Source organism: Felis catus, chromosome B3 (assembly GCF_018350175.1).
Source record: "Felis catus isolate Fca126 chromosome B3, F.catus_Fca126_mat1.0, whole genome shotgun sequence".
Classification (NCBI taxonomy): Eukaryota; Metazoa; Chordata; class Mammalia; order Carnivora; family Felidae; genus Felis; species Felis catus.
Window position 1 is genome coordinate 71705762 of NC_058373.1, and position 22154 is coordinate 71727915.

The 22154-nt window shown below is 42.5% G+C and overlaps 1 protein-coding gene, 1 long non-coding RNA gene and 1 other non-coding gene across 5 annotated transcripts in view; 1 reads left to right on the forward strand and 2 right to left on the reverse strand.

Moving 5' to 3' along the window:
• Window positions 1-1844, reverse strand: part of LOC111560847 — a 29740-nt gene extending 27896 nt beyond the window's left edge. Inside the window, exon 1 of the long non-coding RNA XR_002742994.2 lies at window positions 1785-1844. This is a non-coding gene — a long non-coding RNA (uncharacterized LOC111560847). The remainder of the gene's footprint in view (window positions 1-1784) is intronic.
• LOC102900856 lies at window positions 1837-22070 on the reverse strand. Of its 3 annotated transcripts, none has more exons than XR_002742997.2 (6): window positions 21919-22069; window positions 20515-20672; window positions 8221-8355; window positions 7257-7386; window positions 4323-4510; window positions 1837-1897 (listed from the first exon to the last, which is right to left on the reverse strand). It is a non-coding gene; the product is annotated as an uncharacterized LOC102900856 (transcript). The 3 variants fall into 3 exon arrangements; XR_006599379.1 differs by having other exon boundaries at window positions 1838-1900; window positions 21919-22070; XR_006599380.1 differs by lacking the exon at window positions 1837-1897 and adding an exon at window positions 1942-2545 and having other exon boundaries at window positions 21919-22070.
• METTL17 (methyltransferase like 17) lies at window positions 15027-21364 on the forward strand. Its single transcript, XM_003987424.5, has 14 exons — window positions 15027-15180; window positions 15331-15484; window positions 15573-15707; window positions 16735-16816; window positions 17080-17161; window positions 17487-17560; window positions 18039-18133; window positions 18475-18545; window positions 18746-18853; window positions 19353-19421; window positions 20225-20275; window positions 20541-20633; window positions 20861-21048; window positions 21123-21364. Exons 1-14 carry the CDS (start codon window positions 15100-15102, stop codon window positions 21232-21234), a joined length of 1395 nt encoding a protein of 464 aa, XP_003987473.3. The 5' UTR covers window positions 15027-15099; the 3' UTR covers window positions 21235-21364.
• Window positions 22071-22154: the final 84 nt, after the last annotated feature.

A 22154-nucleotide genomic window follows, 5' to 3' on the forward strand; every position in this document is an offset into this window, starting at 1 on the left:
TCTCTCTCTCTCTCTCTCTCTCTCTCCCTCCCTCCCTCCCTCCCTCAAAAATAAATAAGCATTAAAAAAATAAAAACAAAACAAACAAAAACCTGCCAAGTCTGTTCTCTAGAACTTCTCTCCCCTTAAACCTCTAAATGGAGAGGGAAAGCAGAAGTGGGCTACAGGTGGTATTGACAGAGCACAGCTCAAGGACAAGTCCACACTGAGAACTTTTTAGCCAGCTGTGTGATCAGTTGGTTAAGTTGTTGTGATACAAATTTGAAATACAAAGTCTTTTTCTTCAAAAAGTGTAGCCTGAGATTTTAGTCTATCCTTATACGGACCTCCCTCATATGGACCTCCCTCTGTTTCCTCTCATTGACATTTACATAATGAATAAATATTATTTTACCAGGGTAACAATGACTTTCCACAGTACATACTAGATAGTGTTAGGGAAGATTTATAGCTACTATCTCATGCCAGACAATTGGTTTGGCCCAATCTCACCCACTCTACAGACTTTGGAGCCTGCTCCAGTTTATTTCAAAGTCCTGTACTCCCAGTCCCCATTTTAGGCCAGGGCCATTTATGCCTTGATCTTGGAAGAAGCAGGTTCTTTCCATCTGAACTTAGGGCCCTCGTGACTCAAAGAGAAACTGCTCTCCTCACTTGTCCATACAAAGCCAGCTCAAGAGTTTATCTGTATTTTGTTTGGAGAACATTTCTAAACTAATCTCTTTATGGCCAGCAATTCTAAACTCCTCCTGCCCCAAAGGCTTTCTCTCCCTTATCTGTACTCTAAAGAAACTCTTCTTAAAATTCATTAACTATAGAGCATCCAGAAGGCCAGCAACACATCTCTTTCAGGCGCTCATCCCATTCACTGAAAAATTATTTGATCAGGAATTATTAGGAATCACCTATTACTTTGTACTTGACTTTGCCTCAGTGCTGAAGATACAGCCAGAACTACCCTTGGGCCAAGACCCTTCCCTGGGCCTCACATTTAAGAAAGGCCCACAGGTAACTAACACTATTATTTTATCTAAAATAATAAATTGATTACAGAACACAGAGGTGCTTCTGTGGCTTGAGGTCCAATGTGACCAATAACCCTAAACCTCTACACTTCTCTTGTCCAAGATCCTTAAAACAGGGCTATGTCTGAGTAATGACACTGCTTACAGATTGTGCCTCTGCCAGAATAGGAGACAAACACTGCTTCCAAGTTCTGGAAGAATCTGAGCAGCAGAAGCATGTCAGTGAAAGAAAACACTGACTTGCCAAATTCTTCCCTTCAGGTGGCATGAACGAAGCACATTTTTATATTGTGATGTATCTTGGTGCCAAGCATCTCTTTCCTTCTTTTGCTTCATGTTCCAAGGCACAGTTCTGAAGGTACTCACAAATTAGCACAATTTCCCCCAACGGTTGTACATGGCAACTGAGGCACGTTTTGCAATACTCAACAATTTCTTTACTCTTTTAAGTTTGTACATATGTAGTGTGACTCTTCTTACTAATTCTTTACAAGGCTCTATCTATCCAGATATTGCTGTAAGAAGTGGGAAAAATCGCAACAGAAGTTGTAGAACTTCATATAATAAAATGAAAGCAATCCATAACAGTGTGATCATCTTAATTTAACATATGCAACCTCATTTCAATGTTACAACATTGTAAAACTCACAGCTCATTTCTTAAAGTATTGCTTTAAGAACGGTATTGACAACACTAATCACGATCACCTTGCAAAATATCTTCAAACAGAAATTAATTTTTAAAAACTAATAACTTACAGGGTACCTGGATGGCTCAGTCATTTAGCATTCAACTCTTAATCTCAGCTCAGGTCTTGATCTCAGGGCTGTGACTTCAAGCCCCACACTGCACTCCACACTGGGTGTAAAGCCTACTTAAAAAAAAAAATTAAAAATAAAATAATATAAATAAAAAGTAATAGCTTACAACAATCCAAGAAAGATTAGCTAATTGCATATCCATTACTGTCAGAGGAACATAAATTGTGTAAAAATCTAGACTGTAAAAACCACTGATATTGCTGAAATGGAGGCAAAAAAAATAAATTTTCAGCTGTGCCTTTAGGCCAATCTATCTGCCTTCCTTCCTTCAAACAGAAGACATCCAACACATCATCGACTTGTATGCTGCTTTCAACAAGAGTGGTTGTATGGACACAATTGTATGGACGGTAGCTACTTCAGGTGGAAAGGATTTGCAGGACTACAGAAAGGAGACTTGAGGACATGGGACCCTGGGCTCCTCATATGTTTCTGGGTCACTGGTGCTATCAGCATCTGAGGGAAATGAGCAGAGGTTGGGAGATTTCAAGCAAGGGTGAGTCATGCACGTTTTGCCTCCTCCCTGCCCAGGAGCCCTTACATTCCCTTTCAGCCACCTGTGCTTTCAGCCATCAGCACTCTCTTTCCTTCCACGACCATCGCCTTTCCTTTCCCAAGACCTACTAACCAGGACAGGAACCATCTTTAGCTGGAACCACATCATATCGAGAGCTGGAATAAAGCTCGAGGATGGCTCCCTAGAGAGAACATCAGGATCAGAAAAAGGAACAATCGGATCATTTCCAAAAGCTATGAATCCCCAGCGAGGAGTCAGAGAGGGCTATAAAGGAGCAGATGAAGGTGACTTTAAATGAGCTTGCAGTGAGGAAGGATGGAGTAAGAAAGGGTAGAGGGACGGAGCTGAGGACAGAGGGAGAGCTGAGGTAGCTGGACCCTGGCAACTGGAAGCCAGATTCAGGAGTAACTTAGGAAGGGAAGTGAGACCTGGGGAAAGTTAAGAAGAACCATGCCAACCACAGGAGGGCACTGCGTCCCCGTGGGCTAGCCTGGAATGTCTAGGACCAACAAAGTGAAGAAGTCAGACAAGGACAGCGAACCCCCTCTCCCTTGCTCCCAGCAGAAAGCATCTCTCCCTCTTCCTAACTCTTGGGTTTCTCATGCTGACACAACTATAGGAGAGGGACACACAGTCACCACCATGTCACACACCACCTGCGTGACAGATACATACACACACACTCACACGTGTACACATGGTATCCTCCCTCTTCTGAAGATTACCTTGCTAACAGTGTTCTCTGTGTAGCAAATGAGCAGCGAAGGCCTGCCTTCCTTTCCATAATGCACAATAGCACCTCTTGTCAGGCAAGGCCGATGCATGTTGGAGTTCTTTGCCTTTCCCTCAGCTTAAAAATATCAGGGCTTTAAGATATGGAAGCAGCCTTGGCATACCTGGGTGGCTCAGTGGATTGGGCATCCAACTCTTGATTTTGGCTCAGGTCATGATATCATGGTTGTACAATCAAGCCCTGAGACAGGCTCCACACTGAGAGAGTAGCCTGCTTAAAATATTCTCTCTCTCTCTCTCTCTCTCTCTCTCTCTCTCTCTCTCTCTCTCTCTCCTCCCCTCTCCCTCTGCCCCTCTCCTCCTCTTGCACACATACTCTCTCTCTCTAAAATTAAAAAAAATGTTTAAAGGAAAAAACAGATATGGAAGCAGATTAAATGCCCATATATGGGTAAATGGATTACAAAATAATAATAATCCGGGGCACCTGGGTGGCTCAGTCAGTTAAGCATCTAACTTTGGCTCAGGTCATGATTTCATGGTTCATGGATTTGAGCCCCACATTGGGCTCTACACTGACAGTGTGGAGCCTTCTTGGGATTCTCTCTCTCTTATTCTCTCTCTCTCTCTCTGCCCCACCCCTACTTGCACTCTCTCTGTCTCAAAATAAATAAGTAAACTTAAAAAAAAATAATCCACACAATGGGTTATTCAGCCATGAGAAAGGAGAATATTCTGACATTTGTGACAAAATGTATGGAACTTGAGCACATTATGCTAAGTGAGATAAGTCAGACAGAAAAAGACAAGTATTGTATGATATCACTTATAAGTGGAATCTAAAAAAGTCAAACTTGTAAAAACCAGAGAGTAAAATGGTGGTTACCAGGGGACAGGGCGTGAGGGAATAAGACTGATGTTGCTTAAGGGTACAAACTTGAAATGAGTAGTAAATAAGTCATAGAGATCTAATGCACAGTATAGTGAATATGATAATAATGTTGTACTACAATTATCAAAATTGCTAAGAGACTAAAATGTAATTATCCCAAATACTAAAGGGAAAGGATAATTATATAATGTGTTAAAAGTGCTAAATATAGCTATAAAGGCAATCGTATCACAATATATAAATATATCAAGTTAGCACATTGTACATCTTAAATTTACACAATGCTGTATGTCAAACATTCAATTTTTTAGTCAGGGCTTTTGCGATATCCTACCTGTCCTCATACTAAGTTCATATGTTCTTCTTGACACCAAACTTTGCCTTCGTAAGAAAGAAGGGTAGGAGATCAAAGAAGAAGTCAATCATGATTCATCTTAGAGAAAAATATTCTTGTATCAAAATATAGGTTCCCTTGTATCAAAACATAGGTTCCCTGGATGATGTGTGTTACCAATCAGCCTTCTGAAAGACAACAAAGAGAAAATTGCAGTTGGCCAGAGGGTGAAACCATTTTTTTTTTAAGTGTTCTTGAGGAGAAAGAAGTGGATTGGCCTCATAAAAAGCAGTCAAAAATTCTCTGAGCAACTCTAGAATTCCAAACATTCTTCCTGTATAAGTATCACCCACCTGGAGGAGGAGTCCAAAAGTCTGGGTGAGTGTGCAGTCCCCACCATAGCAATAAGAGGATTTTGGTGAGTCTATAAAGAACCTCAGAATGTCTGATTTAAGGAGCCAATATTTTAAATAACACCTTCATTTTTTTCCTTACTAGGGAAGTAACACATACTCAATACAGAAACGTTATAAAACCAGAAAAAAAAACTACAAATCAAAAAAACAAAAAAAAAAAAAAAAAAAAAAAAGAAAGAAAGAAAGAAAGAGTCTATCTGTAATCTCATAAAGATAAACACTCTTCATCTTTATAAATTTCCAATCAGTATTTTTTCTGGTTATATTTAAAACTAAAATATGTCATAGGATACATAGTATTTTATGTTGTGCTTTTTTTTGTTTCCCCTTAACAATATAAAGGGAATGTTTCCCCATTTCCATAAGCTTTCTCTTGGGGTGTATTTTATTAGTGGCAGCATTGTTTTCCTTCCTCAATTGGTGTCATCACTTATTTCTTCTTTCTCTTATTGCTGAGTGCTTTGGATATTTTCCCTACTCAGGACAACAGCCTGAGAGCTGAGTTTGAAATTTTGCCTCAGTGGTGGCAGCTCCCCACAAGTTGTTTCAAGTGCATGCGATTACCAGGGTGGGGACCTGTTCTCCTTGAAGTTCTTGTTCTTTGTTTCATTTTAGAGTGGTGTTATAAGACAAAATTCAACCAAGTAAATCTGAATAGCTGATTGGCTTTATTAATCAATGGATGAGAAAGCATCCTATCTAGTAAGTGGAGGGGAGCTCCTAGGAATTCTACAAAATGGAAAGTTTTCCTAGGAAGGAGGTGGGACAAGAAGTTATTAGCAGAAGAAAAGAAAAGATTGTTTCAGGCCAGGACATTTTTTGAGGAAGCAGGGAGGGGAATGGCAGGGTTTTTATCATACAGGTTACCACATTAGTGCTGATCAGGACATTTCAGATTGACTGTTAAAAGGTTGCATTCGTGGAACAGATTGAAACTAATTCGATCTTTCTTTGCTGTTGTCAGGGACAAATGACTCCATTTTGGATTTCTTTCTTTTTTAACAATGTTAACAACATACCTCACTTCTGGCAAAACAAAAATGCATGTTCTTCTAATCAATGGAAGGATATCTGGGCCAGCCTACATGGCTGTAGGTATCTTACAGACAAAAAAAAAAAAAAAAAAAAAGTGGGGCGCCTGGGTGGCGCAGTCGGTTAAGTGTCCGACTTCAGCCAGGTCACGATCTCGCAGTCTGTGAGTTCGAGCCCCGCGTCAGGCTCTGGGCTGATGGCTCAGAGCCTGGAGCCTGTTTCCGATTCTGTGTCTCCCTCTCTTTCTGCCCCTTCCCTGTTCATTCTCTGTCCCAAAAATAAATAAACGTTGAAAAAAAAAATTAAAAAAAAAAAAAGACAAAACAAAAAAACCAAAAGAGGATGTACTGGCTTGACTTCACCCACTTCTAGTTTCATTCTTCTACAATTTTTCCCAAAGTGAGCATAAAACAAAATGGATGACTGTTCCAGAATTTTCCTGTTTCCAGAATGTTATAAAAATTGTCATTGTTTTTCACTTCCTGCCCGATTGCAGAGATGACAGCACCGCTTGACTCAGTAAGTGGCATCCTGTGGCATAGAGATGTTGTTACAGGTTCAGGCAGAAGGGAGTTCTCTGCGTTCTTTTCCTCCTGTGGGGAGGCTCTGCCTTAAGCCATGCACTTTCCATCACTCAGGTTTCCTTTAGGTTAATGACAAGGAGCCAGTGATGGAAACTCAGTTCCCTCAAAGGAATCTGGCCACCCCAGGTTGCAGTCCTAAATTCATGGTGTTTAAAAAAAAAAAAAAAAAAAAAAAAAAAGGCCCAAAATAGAGTCATTTGCCCTCCACAACAGCCAAGAAAGACTCAATTAGTTTCACTCTATCCCAGGAACAGGACTTTTAAAGAGTCAATCTGAAATCTCCTGATCACTACTGCAGTAATCTGTAGGATGAAAACCCTGTGTTTCTGCCCCTCTCCCCCCAAAAGACTTCCTGGCCTGAAACAATCCTTTCTTTTCTTTTGCTAATAACTTCTTGTCCCAACCTTCTTATAAAGACCTTCTATTTTGTACAATTCCTAGGAGCTCCCCTCTATTTGCTAGAGAGCATGCTTTCTGATTCATGCATTGATTAATACAGCCAATTATGATGCAGCCTGGCCAGGTTTGAGGACCCAGAAGGGTTCCGCAGGACCAGCCAAGAGGATCCCCAGCTTCACACAGGATAGAAAGAAATCAAACATGAGTGAGCAGGCAGGAAGTAAAAGCAGAGTTTATTGAAGACATAGAGTGCAGACAGATACAGACAGAGCATCCAGGACACTCAGAAAGGAAAGGAGAGAAAGTTTTGTCTTTGTTTGGAGTATGAGGTTTTTACTGACAATTGTGCTCTGGTGCACATGCCCTCTCAGGCATCCAGGAACTGGTCAGAACAAGGACAGGGGCCAGGTATCCATCATAAGTCACTTATTCCCTGGAGGCAGGGGGTTTAGGCACCCAGATGTCCAGTGCCAATGGTCTAGAATACACACATGTGGCCTCACCTGCTCATTCTTGCCTGGTCACTCCTTAGATGTTATCTACTCTGCTGGAAGACTCCAAAGAAATCATTAACTCCTTGTCCCTTATCAGGAAGACATACACTAAGGCATGCATAAGGTAGAGGTGCAGGTCCTAGCAAGAATAGAAACAAGAGAAGGAGAAAAATAAAACAGCTTTTTTTCATGGGGTCCTTTCAGTTTCCCCTATCTCAATGAGATCTTCTAATTTACTCAGTTGGATTTTTTTTCTTCAACAATGGAAGGTGAGTAACAAGAAGAGATTGCTTATAGCTCTAAGATACATAGAGACAAATCAGAAGGATGTCAGTCAACTAATACTGGACACGTATTGTAAATTGTGAGAAATAAGCCCACTGCCCCAGTCAAAGGAGGGACGCGGAGACTAGGAGCACAGTGAAGGGAGGCTTTAATCAACGTTCTTGTAAGAGCAGGTGTCTGATGGACAGGCACACTCCGGGTGGTTACAGCAGACAATTTATCTCCTAGCATGCAAGTCCCTCCCCTGGATCCTTATTGGCTGAGGTTACAGCCTTCACCCAGAAGTTGCCTATGCCCATGTGAAGCCAAAAAGTAGTCTGATTGGAACAAATCCTTGGGGCGATGCAGAGACTTCAGTTCTTTGGCACATACTCACTGCAAAGCCCGCAAAAAATAAGCCCTCAAAATGGATAAGAGAAGAACCAGGAAGTGAAGTGTCTAAGGGTTTGGGACTCCATTGTCAGGCTGGGCGGGGTGAGGGGGGCAGTGTTCATACATAGTTTCAATACATAGTTTCATACATAGTTTCCGTAAACCTACTGTTAACTAGACAGCACAGCTTTTATTTGGTATTTGAAAGTGAATCATCTCACTTCCCACATAAATCATGTGATTTGTTTAAGGATTTTTAATAGATGCCCCATCTCCACTGAAGTGAGCTTGTTTTGACAGAAGGTTTTCACCTTACCTTGTCAAATTACAAAATTATATTGTTCTTAAGAAATCTCATAGACAGGGTTGCCTGGCTGGCTCAGTTGGTGGAGCATGCTACTCTTCATCTCCAGGTTGCGAGCTCAAGCCCCACGTTGGGTGTAGGGATTACCTAAAAAATAATGCAATCTTTAAAAAGAAAAGACAGAAAGAAATCTCATAAACATGTTTATGTAATCTTTTTAAATTTGTTTTTCGTATTTACTTATTTACTTATTTATTTATTTATTTATTTATTTATTTATTTATTTATTTATTTAGTGAAAGGAGGGAGAGGAGCAGAAGAAGAGGGAGAGAGAAAAATCCCAAGCAGGGTCCAGGCCCAGCATGGAGCTGATGTGGGGCTCAATCTTATGACCATGAGATCAGGACCTGAGCTGAGATCAAGAGTTGGGTTCTTAATCAACTGAGCCGCCCAGATGCCTTAAACTTGTTTTTAAGAGAATTTATTTTATTTTTTATTTTACTTATTTATTTTTGAGTAATCTCTACACCCAATGGGGGCTAGAACTCACAACCCTGAGATCAAGAGTCACATGCTTCTCTTAACCTGCCAGGTGTCCCTTCTGCACTTAATGGGGAAAGTTGCATAGGATTTTTGCAGACCATGAAGCCCAGTTTTTAAGGCTACTCCAGCCTCCTTGTGCAAAAATGAGGAAGAATATCTTGCAGGTGGAGGTCATTGAGTAACATCAGTTTCTGGCATCATCAGCAGCCTGGCACTGAGACACTGATTGTTCCTACATAAGTTCGTGTGTCTCCCTACTGTCCTACCCTACACATTCACTTGCTCCCTGCTTAGCTACTTGACAGAAATAAATGTCAATGTTGTATTAATCAAATGTGTGGATATATGTCCTGAATATTTTCTCTCAGTACTGCCTACATTTTGAAATCATGAACCAAAGATTTTACATGTAACCTTAAGTTATTACTCAAAATAAAACATGCATCCTTTCTTTTTGTAGTTTTTGACCTGCTGAATCCTTGAAAGCCCTAAGAGTGATAAGAGCAACCTATTGTTACTCAGCATTGTCAATCTAATGAGTCTTTGTCACTCTAAGAGAATTTTCCTGGCCTCATCCTCCTCTCTTGGACAACCATCACCCTGAGACCAGGGTCATGTTTAATTGCATTTCAGTCATAAAGAAGTCCAGCGGGTAGAAATACACAATGTCCACCTGTTGAATATGTAGCTCGGTCCCCAACATTATTAACAGGACCTACTAACCTAAAAGGGCACAAAATCCCTCTTTGGGAATATATTAATGTCTTTATAATTCCCTATTTCTACATTGTACCAAGTATAGCTTACAAAGTTCAGTCAAATGTCAGGTACCTAAACACCTAACATTAGAATGAGTTTGGTGATTTGGTTGATAATGACATTTTTCCCCTTAATCACAAGGGGAAAAAAGGATAATGCATCTCACTTGATTCCCAGAGAAATCAACCTAAAATAAACCAAGATTCCAAAAATGAACTTAGAACACAAGACACAGAATCAATAATCAAAAATAGAAGAGACATTCTTTGGCAGAAGGTGGGACTGGTTTTAGAAATAGATGGGGGGGTGGCGCCTGGGTGGCTCAGTCAGTTGAGCAACCGACTCCGGCTCAGGTCACGATCTCATGGTTTGTGAGTTCGAGCCTCGCATTAGGCTCTGTGCTGACAGCTTAGAGCCTGGAGCCTGCATCGGATTCTGTGTTTCCCGCTCTCTGCCCCTCCGCTGTTCATGCTCTCTCTCCATCTCAGAAATAAACCTTAAAAAAAAAATTTTTTTTAAAGAAAAGAAATAGATAGAGGGGCATCTGGGTGGTTCCTCTGTCTCCCTCTCTCTCTGCCCCTTCCCCACATATGCTGTCGCTCTCTCTCTCTCTCTCTCTCTCTCAAAAATAAGGATTGGATAGTTCTCAAACTAGCTCCAAGGTGTATATTTTAACTAAGAAGAGAAAAATCTTTCTATTGTAGCAGTTAATTATCCTCAGTAAGAGCCCATCATAACCAGGGACATTGCACACTGGGCACCAAGACTATGGCTTGGGATCTCTGTGTACCTTGCATCAGTGGATCTAGTGAGGACAAATCATTAAATCTGGGAAAGATATGGGGCACCTAGGTGGCTCAGTCAGTTGAGTGGCTGACTCTTGATTTTGGCTCAGGTCATGACCCCAGGGCTGTGGGATCAAGCCCTGGGTCAGGCTCTGAGCTGATCCTGAAGGCTGTTTAAGATTCTCTCTCTCTCTCTCTCTCTCTCTCTCTCTCTCTCTCTCTCTCCCTCCCTCCCTCCCTCTCTACCAACCGGCTCTCTCTAAAAAATACAATTTTTAAAAATCTTGGAAAGATAAAAGGCAAATATCAAAGATGGAAAAGTAGGGGCATCTCGTGTCTCAGTCGGTTAAGTGTCCGACTTCAGCTCAGGTCATGATCTCGCAGTTTGAGGGATTGAACTGCTGGCACCTCAAAGCCTGGAGCCTGCTTCAGATTTTGTGTCCTGTCTCTGCCCCTCCCTTGCTTGTGTTCTCTCTCTCTCAAAAATAAATAAACATTTACCAAAAAAAATTAAAAAGATGGAAAAGTAGTGCAGGTCATCAGCAGATGGCTCTACTAGCTCAATAAGTCAAATCAAAGTCATACAGGACTATAACCAAAAAGAATTAAGTATGACATTCTATTTAATCACAGTTCAGAACAGCTCCCCTAATTTCTGCTGAAGATACTTCAATAATATCACTTAACTTTGGAAGAAAGTAGAGGACTAATGGGAAGAGTGGATTGGTGTTTACTTCAGAAAAAAAGAAAAGACGGGCCACTATAGCTCCAAGGGAGAGAGGTGGAGGGGGAGTGAAGGGAGAAGGAAAGAAGGAGAGAGACAGAGAGAGAGAAGGAGGAAGGGAAGAAAGAGCAGGGAGACTGGTTTTCTAAAGGCATAGCTAAAGCAACAACTCAGAGGCAACATTCTGAAAGGATGGGTACCATTCTTCAGGATACAGTGTATTTGTTAAACCAGAGACCTCTAAATGATACTGTGTCTCTAACAGGAAGAATACATGGTTCCAGCAACCAAAGAGTAGAAGCAGGAATGGCTCCACCTATCACCACTCCCATTGACCCATTGAGAAATTTTGTACTTTCCTCTGTAACTCTGGGCTCCGTGGGGCCAAAGGTTTCGGTCCCCAAAGTGGATGCTCTTTTGCCAAGTGATACATCAAAGGTGCCACTGAACTACAAACTACAGCTGCTGCCAGGACACTGGATTTCTTGGGTCCAGGGACCAGCAGATAAGAAGAGCAGTTACAAGGAGCACCTAGCTGGTTCAGTTAGTAGAGCGTGTGACCTCGGGGTTGTGAGTTCAATCTCCACGTTGGATGTACAGATTACTTAAAAATAAAATCTTAAAGGGGCATCTGGGTGGTTCAGTTGTTTAAAGCATCCGAATCTTGATCTCGCGGTTCGTGGGTTCAAGCTCCATGTTGGGCTCGGAGCTGACAGCAGAGAGACTGCTTGTGATTCTCTCTCTCTCCTCTCTCTCTGCTCCTCCCCCACTCATGCCCCCCCCCCAAATAAATAAATAAACTTTAAAAAAATAAAAAATAAAACTGTAACCTATGATTTTTTTTAAAAAATCCAAGACATGAAAAAACAACATGCATCAAAATTAGAAAAAAATTTCAGGAAAAAAGTTGACAAATTCAGGAAAAGTTACATAATAAAAGTAAAAATCATTTAAAAGATAAAGACTAATCTAGGAGACACAAATGCAAATAAACATAATAATAATAAAGAAAATAAACATAATAAAGAATGGTAAAGAATATTTTTAGAGGGAAAACTTTATACAAAGAAATGAAAGAGATAAAAAATCATACTATTTGGGATCTTTGATGGCAGAATTTCTTTAATTTCCCAAGAAATTTGTTTCAGTTGCTTCATACCTTCATTGTTTCTCTCAACCCAATTGTTAGCCATTTCCCTCGTTCATAAACTTGTGAAGAAAACCAGCTGAACATCATGCCGCTCTAACTGAATTATCCAAACCTTCCTCGGAGAACTTTTTTCACTTTACTTCCTTTGGGAGTGGGAGGTGGGGGGTATTTCTTTTTAATGTTGCCTAATTTCTCCACATTTATGTCTGTCTTTTTAAAGGTAATTCAGAGTTTCTAACTCTGGAGTAGTATTTTCTAACTGGGAATACTACTCCATCCAAGGTATGCAACCAGAATTAATATAGCAGAATTAATAGATTAGTTATGAAACAGGCTCATCTATGCTTTGGGGGGGATTGTGACCCAGTCAAACGATTAGACTCAGATCCTCAACCCCGTCTACCCTCTTAAGTGTTTCCAAGCATGAAAACAAAGTGTGGTCACATTATCAACATCATCAACAAATACTGATTAAGCATTTTCAATGAATAAAGAATTGTGTTCACTGTTTTAGATGTCTTAAGGACATCCTTAATCCATAAGAAGGGTGGTGTGGAGGTTTTCATTTTGTTTTGTTTGCATGAACAATACTTTGGATTAAGAACAAAGACAGATAAATTTATGTGTAAGTCAGCTTTGGAGATGTATTACTGAAGGAAGAGAACAATCCCAATTACGTCAGTGTCAGAATAAAGGAAACGACCTGTATGTTGGCAGTTAATGGGAAAAACAGGAGGGACATTCAGAGGTACCACCAAGTTCTCCTGTTCCTTATTTCAAAGTCTCTAGAGCTCAGCCATACTTTGCCCCAAATATCCCCCCTTTCAAGTCTGTTTTTGAAATACAACATGAAATTATAATAAAAATTAAAATGTGATTATGTCCCTTCAAGTTCCCAAAATACATACAGTAACACATATGATAATAATATCATCAGCATACTGGGAGTTTACTTGGACCAGACATTACGTCATTAAACGCTCACCCCAATAACCCTGTGAGGTAGCAGCCATTACTATCTCACTTTTCTAGAATTCAAATTCAGACTGCCAGATTCCAGATGGCAAGCATTTTATCCCTATGTTCTGTTACCTTCCTATGACAAAAATAATAAGGCCAATTTATGTTAAATCTAACCTATAGTGATGAGGATATTTTTATTTTGCTAATACTTGAGCCAAGAATTTAAAGTGAAAGCAAACTGGGGCACCTGGGTGGCTCAGTTGGTGGAGCATCCAACTTCAGCTCAGGTCATGATCTCGTGGTTTGTGAGTTCGAGCCCTAAGTCAGGCTCTGTGCTGACAGCTCAGAGCCAGGAACCTGCTGCAGACTCTGCGTCTCCCTCTTTCTCGCTGCCCCTTGCCCACTTGTGCTCACTCTCTTGTGCACTCTGTCTCAAAAATAAACATTTTTTAAAAAGAAAATAAAGTAAAAGCAAACTGTCACAAGACTTGAGGCAAAGTGTGTCCCTGTGACTCAAAGTGACGGAGGAGGGAAGAAGGTGAACCCAAAAGGAAGGAGAGCAGTGACTGCTGGATTTACACCTGTCTTAAGCAACTCTCAAGACTCCTTCCAGAGCATTCAGATTATAAAGCCAAACTCGCCCTTATTAGAATCAAAGCTTAAGGGACGCCTGGGTGGCTCAGTCGGTTAAGCGTCCGACTTCAGCCCAGGTCACGATCTCACAGTCCGTGAGTTCGAGCCCCGTGTCGGGCTCTGGGCTGATGGCTCAGATCCTGGAGCCTGCTTCCGATTCTGTGTCTCCCTCTCTCTCTGACCCTCCCCCGTTCATGCTCTGTCTCTGTCTCAAAAGTAAAATAAACATTAAAAAAAATAAAAAAAAAAAAAAAGAATCAAAGCTTAATAACCTAAATGCAAACCAGACAGTTCTGACTGATTTAGTTGCCATATTTTACCCCATAATTACCATATTTGGACTCTTGCAGTTGCAGCAAAGGCAAGAATTTCACCCATCCAGTCACCAGAGATCAAAACGTTAAGATATTCCATAGGTGACTAATGTTTGCTAACGCAATCAAGAGGGCACACAACACAGTGAGTCCGTTTTAATGCTATATGTTAAGTTAGCACTTCAGGACATTTAGCATATTGTTCTTAAGTAACTTGCTAACTTGCATTCCAAGTGCCAACAATATGCGATACAGCATATGTTTAAAGGTGACGCTGGGACTTAGGCTGCCCAGTTTTAAATCTAGCTGTCATCTAACAAGTTTTGTGATCTTGCGCGTGATAGTTAACCATCTAAATACTCACTTTCTTCAACTGCAAAATGGGGTTAACAGAATCTATCTCTTAGCAGGGACGAAATGCGGTAATAGAGTCAATGTGCTTGCCACAGTGTCGGGTACCCAATGTTCTAAGTGTTAGAATTTAGTATTTATCCAAGAAGACTGCTTAATATGGAGAGAAACTAATATGTAAAAAAACATTAAATCTATTAACCATTAATTTGTTATATTCGGTTGCCTAAAGTTGGTTTTTCTCATCTTTCCCTTACTGCATTCTCCCGTTCTCACACAGGGGGAAAAAAATCCCAAAACTTCAGAGTTCTCCAGAGAGAAAAACAAGGAACGCAGGTAGTTAATACATCCAGAAATACCGTTCCCTGTCTAGCGCGCTTCTCTGGAGGCCCTAGGAAATGGCCCACCCCTGCCCCTCGACTTCGGGACGCGGAGACCAGTCCCAACGCTACCTCCAGGTCACCTCGCCTCCAGCTCGTTACCCAGGGACCAAGGTCCTGGTCCCATCAGCGAACACCAACTCTCCGAGGTGATTTACATATTGATTTTTATTGGCTACTGGAAGCACTCGCTCTCCTCATTGGCTGATACTGCGCCGTGCCGAAGCTGCGCGGAGGATGTGCGGGTCACAGGCAACAGCATTTCCGTTTCCGGCTCGCCTCCGGTGCCATGGCGACCGCGAGGGCAGTGAGACTTCTGCTGACTTCAAGCAGATGGCGTCTCGGCCGTAGAGAAGTTCGCCAGTCCCGCGTGAGTGCCTACTTTCCCTGCCCTCGGAGAGACCCTGGATCTCGAAAATAGCTCCGCTCGGAGGAATAACGCTCTTAGGAGCTCCTCCCTTAGCAAACGCCATAAGCTTCCTTTCTGCCCTGCAATCAGCACGTTTTTCCCGGCCTGCAGGCGCTCGCCGCCCTTGTGCCCGGCGTATCTCAGGTGGATAACAGCTCCGATTTTCTGGGGAAGAGGCCCCATCGCCGGCACCCCGGCATCCTGCAGCTGCCATGCGTAGAGCTGCCGAAAGCACTGGCTGCCGCCGCGCAGCTCCTCCTGCTCCGTGAGTGTCGATGGGAAGGGGAGGCCCGAGAAGTAGCGGAAAGCGGGTGTGCATGCAAGTGATGTCGCGTTTCATCTTTGGCCCATAGAGAGCGCGATGCCCAATGTGGAGAAGCAGGTGCGGGCACTGACGAATTATCTCTGGAGCCGGCATTTACCTGTAGGGCCGGAGGAGTTGCAAAGACGGGCTGTGTATCTTGAGGAAAAATTCTTGGAAAACCCAGGTAGGGCTTGAGAATAAAGAGTAGACCAAATTGAAATATTGGTGGGAAATGAAGAGCAAGAAATAATTTTACTGTCTCTCAAATTGATACTGTGGTTTCTTGTTTGACTTTCTGGCCAGAGCAGTTGTTACAATGATGCCTCACTAGAAGATAGACTGTTTCAGAGGTTGGTCTTGGGGCTTTGGTAAAGGTCAGTGAGGTGCTTCGGTATTTTGTCAACATCTAGATCTTTGGGTTTTTTTCCTCTAAATCCACTGGATTCGGACTAAGTTTTTATTCAAGTGAAATAAAATCCCCGTATGGCTCCCTGTCCAGTACAAAAGCCTTCTTCGGGGATAAGAGAATGAATATTATTCCTCAGGTTATTTTCATGATTGTGAGTTCCTTAATATTACCGACCTGCCATGTATTCATTAGGTATCCCTGCACTTCCCCACAGTACCTGGTTCAGTAGGTGCTCAGTAGGTAAAACAGTACTGAGCTAAACACAATCATGAGACTTAAGATTTTTAGGCCCCTTTGTAACCTATAGAAACATTGGAGATGTTACAATCTTAAGTTTTGGAGAAGTGAAGAAAATCTACAAAATATTGTCCTTATCTTATCACTCTTCCTGACGCTTACCTTTATTTTGTTTATTTTTAAGTGTATTAATTTTTTTTAGTGACCTCTACACCCAACATGGGCTCGAACTCACAACCCTGAGATCTAGATTCACATGTTCCTCCGTCTGAGCCAGGCGCCAAACACTTCTCTTTAAAAGAGAACAAAACTTGTGGGATAGGGCTGGTTGAATTGCATAAACTGCTGTTAGAGGCAAAATACCATCGGGTACATTCTGGTGGTGATGATGGCGGTTGCTGTTATTCTTACCTGAAAGTTTTCTCTAGGTTTGGCTTCTCTCTTAAGCACTGAGGTTTTGCCTCCGATGGGAGTTGCAGAGGAATGGACAGGCAGTATATTCAGCTATTGGATCTGAGCCATGTTCTTCCTAGGTCCTCACTCCCAGTTCTCGTTCTCGCCCCAGATTTATCTCAGTCAGAGGAGAAACTTCGTGAAACGGTGCTGCGTGCCCTACGCAAAACTACATACCATTGGCAAGAACTGAGGTAAGGAGGATTAGAAGAGCTACAGAAGAAAAAAATCTTTAGAAGACTGGGGAAGTACAATTATACAATTCATGTTAGAAAAGGCTACCTGGTTCGTAGCTCAAGACTCTTCCCTTTTGAGGACTGAAAGTGCTGAACTGGAAGAGCTCTTTTCAAAGATTTCATTTCCTAAAAATCTAAAGGTTAGCGAGGCCATGGAGGTTATTTCGCAGTTGGTATGACTCTCTGGTTTGTTTTTGTTTTTGTTTTTGTTTTTTTGACAGCTACAATGAGAAACTGAGCCTGGTGTATATGGCAGCAAGACTGGATGGTGGCTTCGCAGCAGTCTCCAGGGCATTCCATGAGGTGAAAGCCCCTCAGCTTCCAACCTGAATCCTTCTACCATCAGTTCCTTTATTCATAAAATAGTCTTCTGGGGTAGGGTTCTTGGGACTTGGCATGTGATTTTTTTTTTTTTTTTAAAGAGGCTCTCTTTATCCTCTGAAAGGATTTTGTGACCCAAGAGAGGTTTAAAATCATTGTTTTAGGAGGTTCCATTCTATAAAGTATTTACATTGAATCTCAAAAAACATTCACATCTCATCTCTGCCGAGGTCCCCTAATTCATATTTACCAAGGCCCTAAATAAGTGTCCACTTACGCTACTGTGGGGTGTTGTATATTTCTTCAGATCCAGGCTCGAGTTCCAGAGTTCCAGCCCCAAACCTTACTGGACTTTGGTTCAGGTACTGGTTCTGTCACTTGGTAAGTATCTTTCTGTCTCTGTCAATTCTGGCTCTAGAGAGCCATGTGTACAACATTCCAAGAGACTGGGAAACCAGAGGGAGAATAGGAAAGTTGGGAACTAGAATGTTTCTTCCCTGAGATTCAGTATGGCATAAGAAGGTATATGGATTAGGGCCAGAACTTAAAGAAACTTCAAGTGAAAAAAGACCCATGTTTGGAAAAATAAAAAAGGAAAGGAATTTAGTCTAGGGCATATCACCAAGTTTTTTGGGTTTTTTGGGTGTTTTTTTTTTTTTTTTTTTGCCTACAAATAGTTTTTATGTGTCTGCCCCCTTTTTAAAGAGTTATAAATGAAATAAGAAAATAACATTGGTAGTTTTTCCAACTGTTGTAAAATAATACTCTGTTTCCCAGGGGTGGGGTTGGTGGCAGACGGGTGTCCTGTGGGGATGACTCTTTATCATGAAAATTGGCCATTTATATTTTGCCATCTTAGGGCTGCTCACAGTACTTGGGGCCAGAGCCTACGAGAATACATGTGTGTGGACAGCTCAGCTGCTATGTTGGATTTGGCGGAGAAGCTACTGAAAGGTGAGAAGAAAGTATAAGGAAGGACTTTTTCAAAGTTGAAGGAGTTAGGCAGAGAATTAGAAAGAGTGTTTTACTGGGGAGTAGAGGAGGGCTCAAAGTTAAAAATGAGTCTGATTTCTTTCCAGTGTTATGGTCAAGCAGAGGCTGGTGGAGGCCTTTGCTGGACTGTGGATGGTTTGGGTAAGATTAACAGGGCAGGTGACCCAATATTTTCTTACCCTATTGCATCTCACCCTCACCTAGTGCTTTTCTTTATTCTTAGGACCATGTTTCTTATCGAGAGATCCCTTCAGTGTATACCTATACACTCCTAGTTGCCACATCTCTGTTTTACTCCATAGGTGGCTCAGAATCTGGGGAGCCTTATGTTCCAGGTGTCTTTTTCAGACAGTTTCTACCTGTATCACCCAAGGTAAGTGACAACGTTTAGAGTATGTTAAATGTGGAACTTGGCAGACAGAAAACTGTAGCTTCAGCTCTGCTACCCAGCACCGAGTGATAGAAGATAAAAGAGAACAGAAGAAATATCAGAGGATAGAACTTTGTTACAGTCTTGGAAGGGGAGCCAGGGGGAATGTCAGGTCTATTCATGTTTCTTATCTTGGTTCTCAGGTACAATTCGATGTGGTGGTATCAGCCTTTTCCCTAAGTGAACTGCCCAGCAAGGCTGACCGCACTGAGGTAATCCACACCTTATGGCGCAAGACAAGTCATTTTCTGGTGAGTTGAAATTGCTTTTTCCCTTCAAGTTGGTTTTTTTTTTTTTTTTTTTTTAAGTTTATTTATTTTGAGAGAGAGAGAGAGCAGGGGTGGGGCAGACAGAGAGGGAGAGAGAGAATCCCAAGCAGCCTGTACATTGTCAGTGCAGAGCCCAACAGGGGACTCGAACTCCCAAACTGTGAGATCATGAACTGAACTGAAATCAAGAGTCAGATGTTAACTGACTGAGCCACCCAGGCGCCCCTCCCTTTAAGTTTAAAGCAGCTTCATTGGTTTCACGTATTTCCTTCTCTCCACTGGAACTTGTGTTCATTCTTAACCATTTTCTCATGCATAGATCCCTTCATTCCTCTTTTAGGGTCTCATCCCCATCTTATATGGGGCAGGCCCTTTCTTTTAGGGCCCCCTCCTCCCATCTGTGAATGTTCTTACAGAGCTGCTAACATTTATGTTTTCATGTAATTCAGGGCTTGTGCTTATTTTCCTTTTTTATGAACAGATATTGGTAGAGAATGGAACAAAAGCTGGGCACTCCCTTCTCATGGATGCCAGGGACCTGGTCCTTAAGGTAAGATTCTCCTTCTTTCATAACCACCCCCAGTCTGTCACCAGTTATTGCTACTCCCTTAAAAACTGAAGAGACCCTGTTGTACAATGGTAGGGGTGACTCTCAGGATATTAGGCATATGAAGTCATTACGACATGTTATAGGGATTAGCAGACTAGGACCTGTGGATCAAATCCAGCCTGCCACCTGTTTTTATAGGAACCATGCTTATTGGTGTGTGTGTTGTCTGTGGCTGCTTTCACACTATAAATAGCAGAATTGAAACAGTTGGGACAAAAACAGATTTTACCTGTTCTCTGGGCTTTTAAAAAAGAAAAAGTGTGCCAACCCCTGATCTAGGGCATCACTAAGCCAAGAACCTTATCTTTTGGGGACAGTATGATCCAGTGTATAATCATAAATTTAATCGTCCTGGAGTGGGTTCTTTTTGAGAGTGGAGGTTGCTGACAAGGGAGAGCACCACACTATGTGCCAAGTTCCTGCCTTTCTCCTGCTACAAAGAGAAAGTTCTTTGTTTGGAGTATTAGAGAAGCAGCCAGCTTAACTCAAGGAACATAGTTAATAATTACCAGAATTGAACGTTAAAGGAGTCCTCAATTTACTGAGTGCAGAGATTGAATTATGAGAATAGACCCCTCAGACTTAATATTTTTTTTAGGTAGGCTCCACTCCCAGCATGGAGCCCAACGCGGGGCTTGAACTCACAACCCTGAGATCAAGACCTAAGCTGAGATCAAGAGTCAGACACTTAACCCACTGAGCCACCAGGCACGCCCCCACCAGCTTAATTTTTTTGGTTTTAGGGCAAAGAGAAGTTACCTTCAGACCCTCGACCTGGCTTTGTCTTTGCTCCAGTGAGTATTATTTCTGCCTTTCCCACCATGCAAAGATCTGAACTCAGCTATGGCCAGGAAAAGTGAGAGGGTAAAGCTAAGCCACCCTGTACTATTTTGTGTCCCTATCCAGTTTCTTTCTTAGTTGTTCCCCTGGCCCTCCCTGCCTCCTGCTCCTGTGCTCCCATATCCCTAGCCCTTCTTGACTCTATCATTCTGAGTTTTTCAGTTGTATGATCTCTGTGGTTCGTTTGTCTTACCTCATGTCTTTTGTGTGTGTTCACAGTGTCCACATGAGCTTCCTTGTCCTCAGTTGACAGCCTTTAAGCCCCTGGCCTGTAGCTTTTCTCAGGCTTACCACTCCATCCCCTTCAGTTGGGTATGTATCCTGAGAATGTTGCAACAGGGTGAAAATAGCCTGGGGGAACAGCATGAAAAAGAGTCAGAGGTGGAAAGAGTTGGAGAAGTCAGAGAAGAGCCTGGAGATTTTCAAGCCTGAATGTGCATGGCTTATGAAAAGGCTGCAGGGATGGGGGTGGGGGGGGGGGGGGACAGTTTTTTTCCCATCTCTTTTTCCTCCAAATAGTCTCTATGTCCTTATCTTAGAATAAGAAGAATCTAAAAGAGGAAAAGTTCTCCATGGTAATTCTTGCCCGGGGGTCTCCAGAAGAGGCTAATCGTTGGCCCCGTATCACTCAGCCTGTCCTCAAACGGCCACGCCATGTGCATTGTCACCTGTGCTGTCCAGATGGGCATATGCAGCATGCTGTGATCACAGCCCACCGGCATGGCAGGTATAAAGGGTGTGACCAAAATTAGGGGGAGGAGGCAAGACCCTGCAGCGCACACTGACTTCCCTTTTCCATAGGGATTTGTATCGCTGTGCTCGTGTCAGCTCTTGGGGAGATCTTTTACCTGTGATCACACCTTCAGAGTCGGAGCTTCCTCCGTCCCCTGCTAAAGATCCCCCTGGAAGTTGACGAGGATGCATAACAAGTATTTGCTTACACAGGCCTGCCAAGGGTGAAGGTACCTGGTATCCAGGATGGGAGTGCTCGCAGCCCTATGTATCTGTTTGAGGTTTTAATAATAAAAAGTTTGCAAAGAGTAGAAATGGATCTTGCGATTCTTAAAAGGTACAGAGGTCAGTTGTCTTGGCCTATCCTGTGACGAAGAGAATCCTCAGATGTTCAGTGCCTGTTTCCCATACAGATCTGAAGCTCACCTTCTCCCGTAAGAGTACTGTTCCCTCTGCCAGAGACCAGGGCTGCCCAGGGAAGTCACCCGAGGCAGAGAAGTGGGGAGAGCTGCCCCCAGCTCTCTGAGCACTGGCTCAGCAGATGTCACGGTTGTTAGGTGGCCACCTGAACAGGGGGCCAGCAGCTGCCTCACCTCTGTGTTTTTCTCCCTCCTTTCCTTCTGTCTCTCTCAGGGTCCATCAGCTCCCCAGTTTGCTGGATATATTTTCCTCAAGTGTCAGTCCTCATCAAGACTGAATTTTCCATCTCCCCCCACCGCAGATCCAGGCAGGACCCTTCAGTTTGCTTGGTTCATTTCTCAGCGTTCCCTGCCCGAGACCTTCCTGTTTCAGAGCTAGAGCAACTTTCCTTGTCTTAAAATTCTCACCCCTCTCCCCCGATACACACAGTCCCTGACTTACTTACCATGGCTTGATTTTCAAGTTTTCAACTTTAAGATGATATGAAAGCGATGCACATCCAGTAGAAGCTGTACTTTGGATTTTGAATTTGGATCTTCTCTCAGGTTAGCGATATGTGGTATGATCATCTCGTGTTGCTGGCAGGCAACTGCCTGCTCCCAGGCAGTCACGCGATAGCGATGGTAAACAGCACCCTTAGAACCATTCTGGTTTTTGCTCTCAGTACAGTATTTGGTAAAT

Coding starts and splice junctions, on each gene's coding strand:
- METTL17 (XM_003987424.5), top strand. CDS start 15,100: ATGGCGACCGCGAGGGCAGTGAGACTTCTGCTGACTTCAAGCAGATGG. Junction 18,134..18,474: donor GGCGGAGAAGCTACTGAAAG/GTGAGAAGAAAG, acceptor TTTACTCCATAG/GTGGCTCAGAATCTGGGGAG. Junction 20,276..20,540: donor CTGGCTTTGTCTTTGCTCCA/GTGAGTATTATT, acceptor GTGTGTTCACAG/TGTCCACATGAGCTTCCTTG.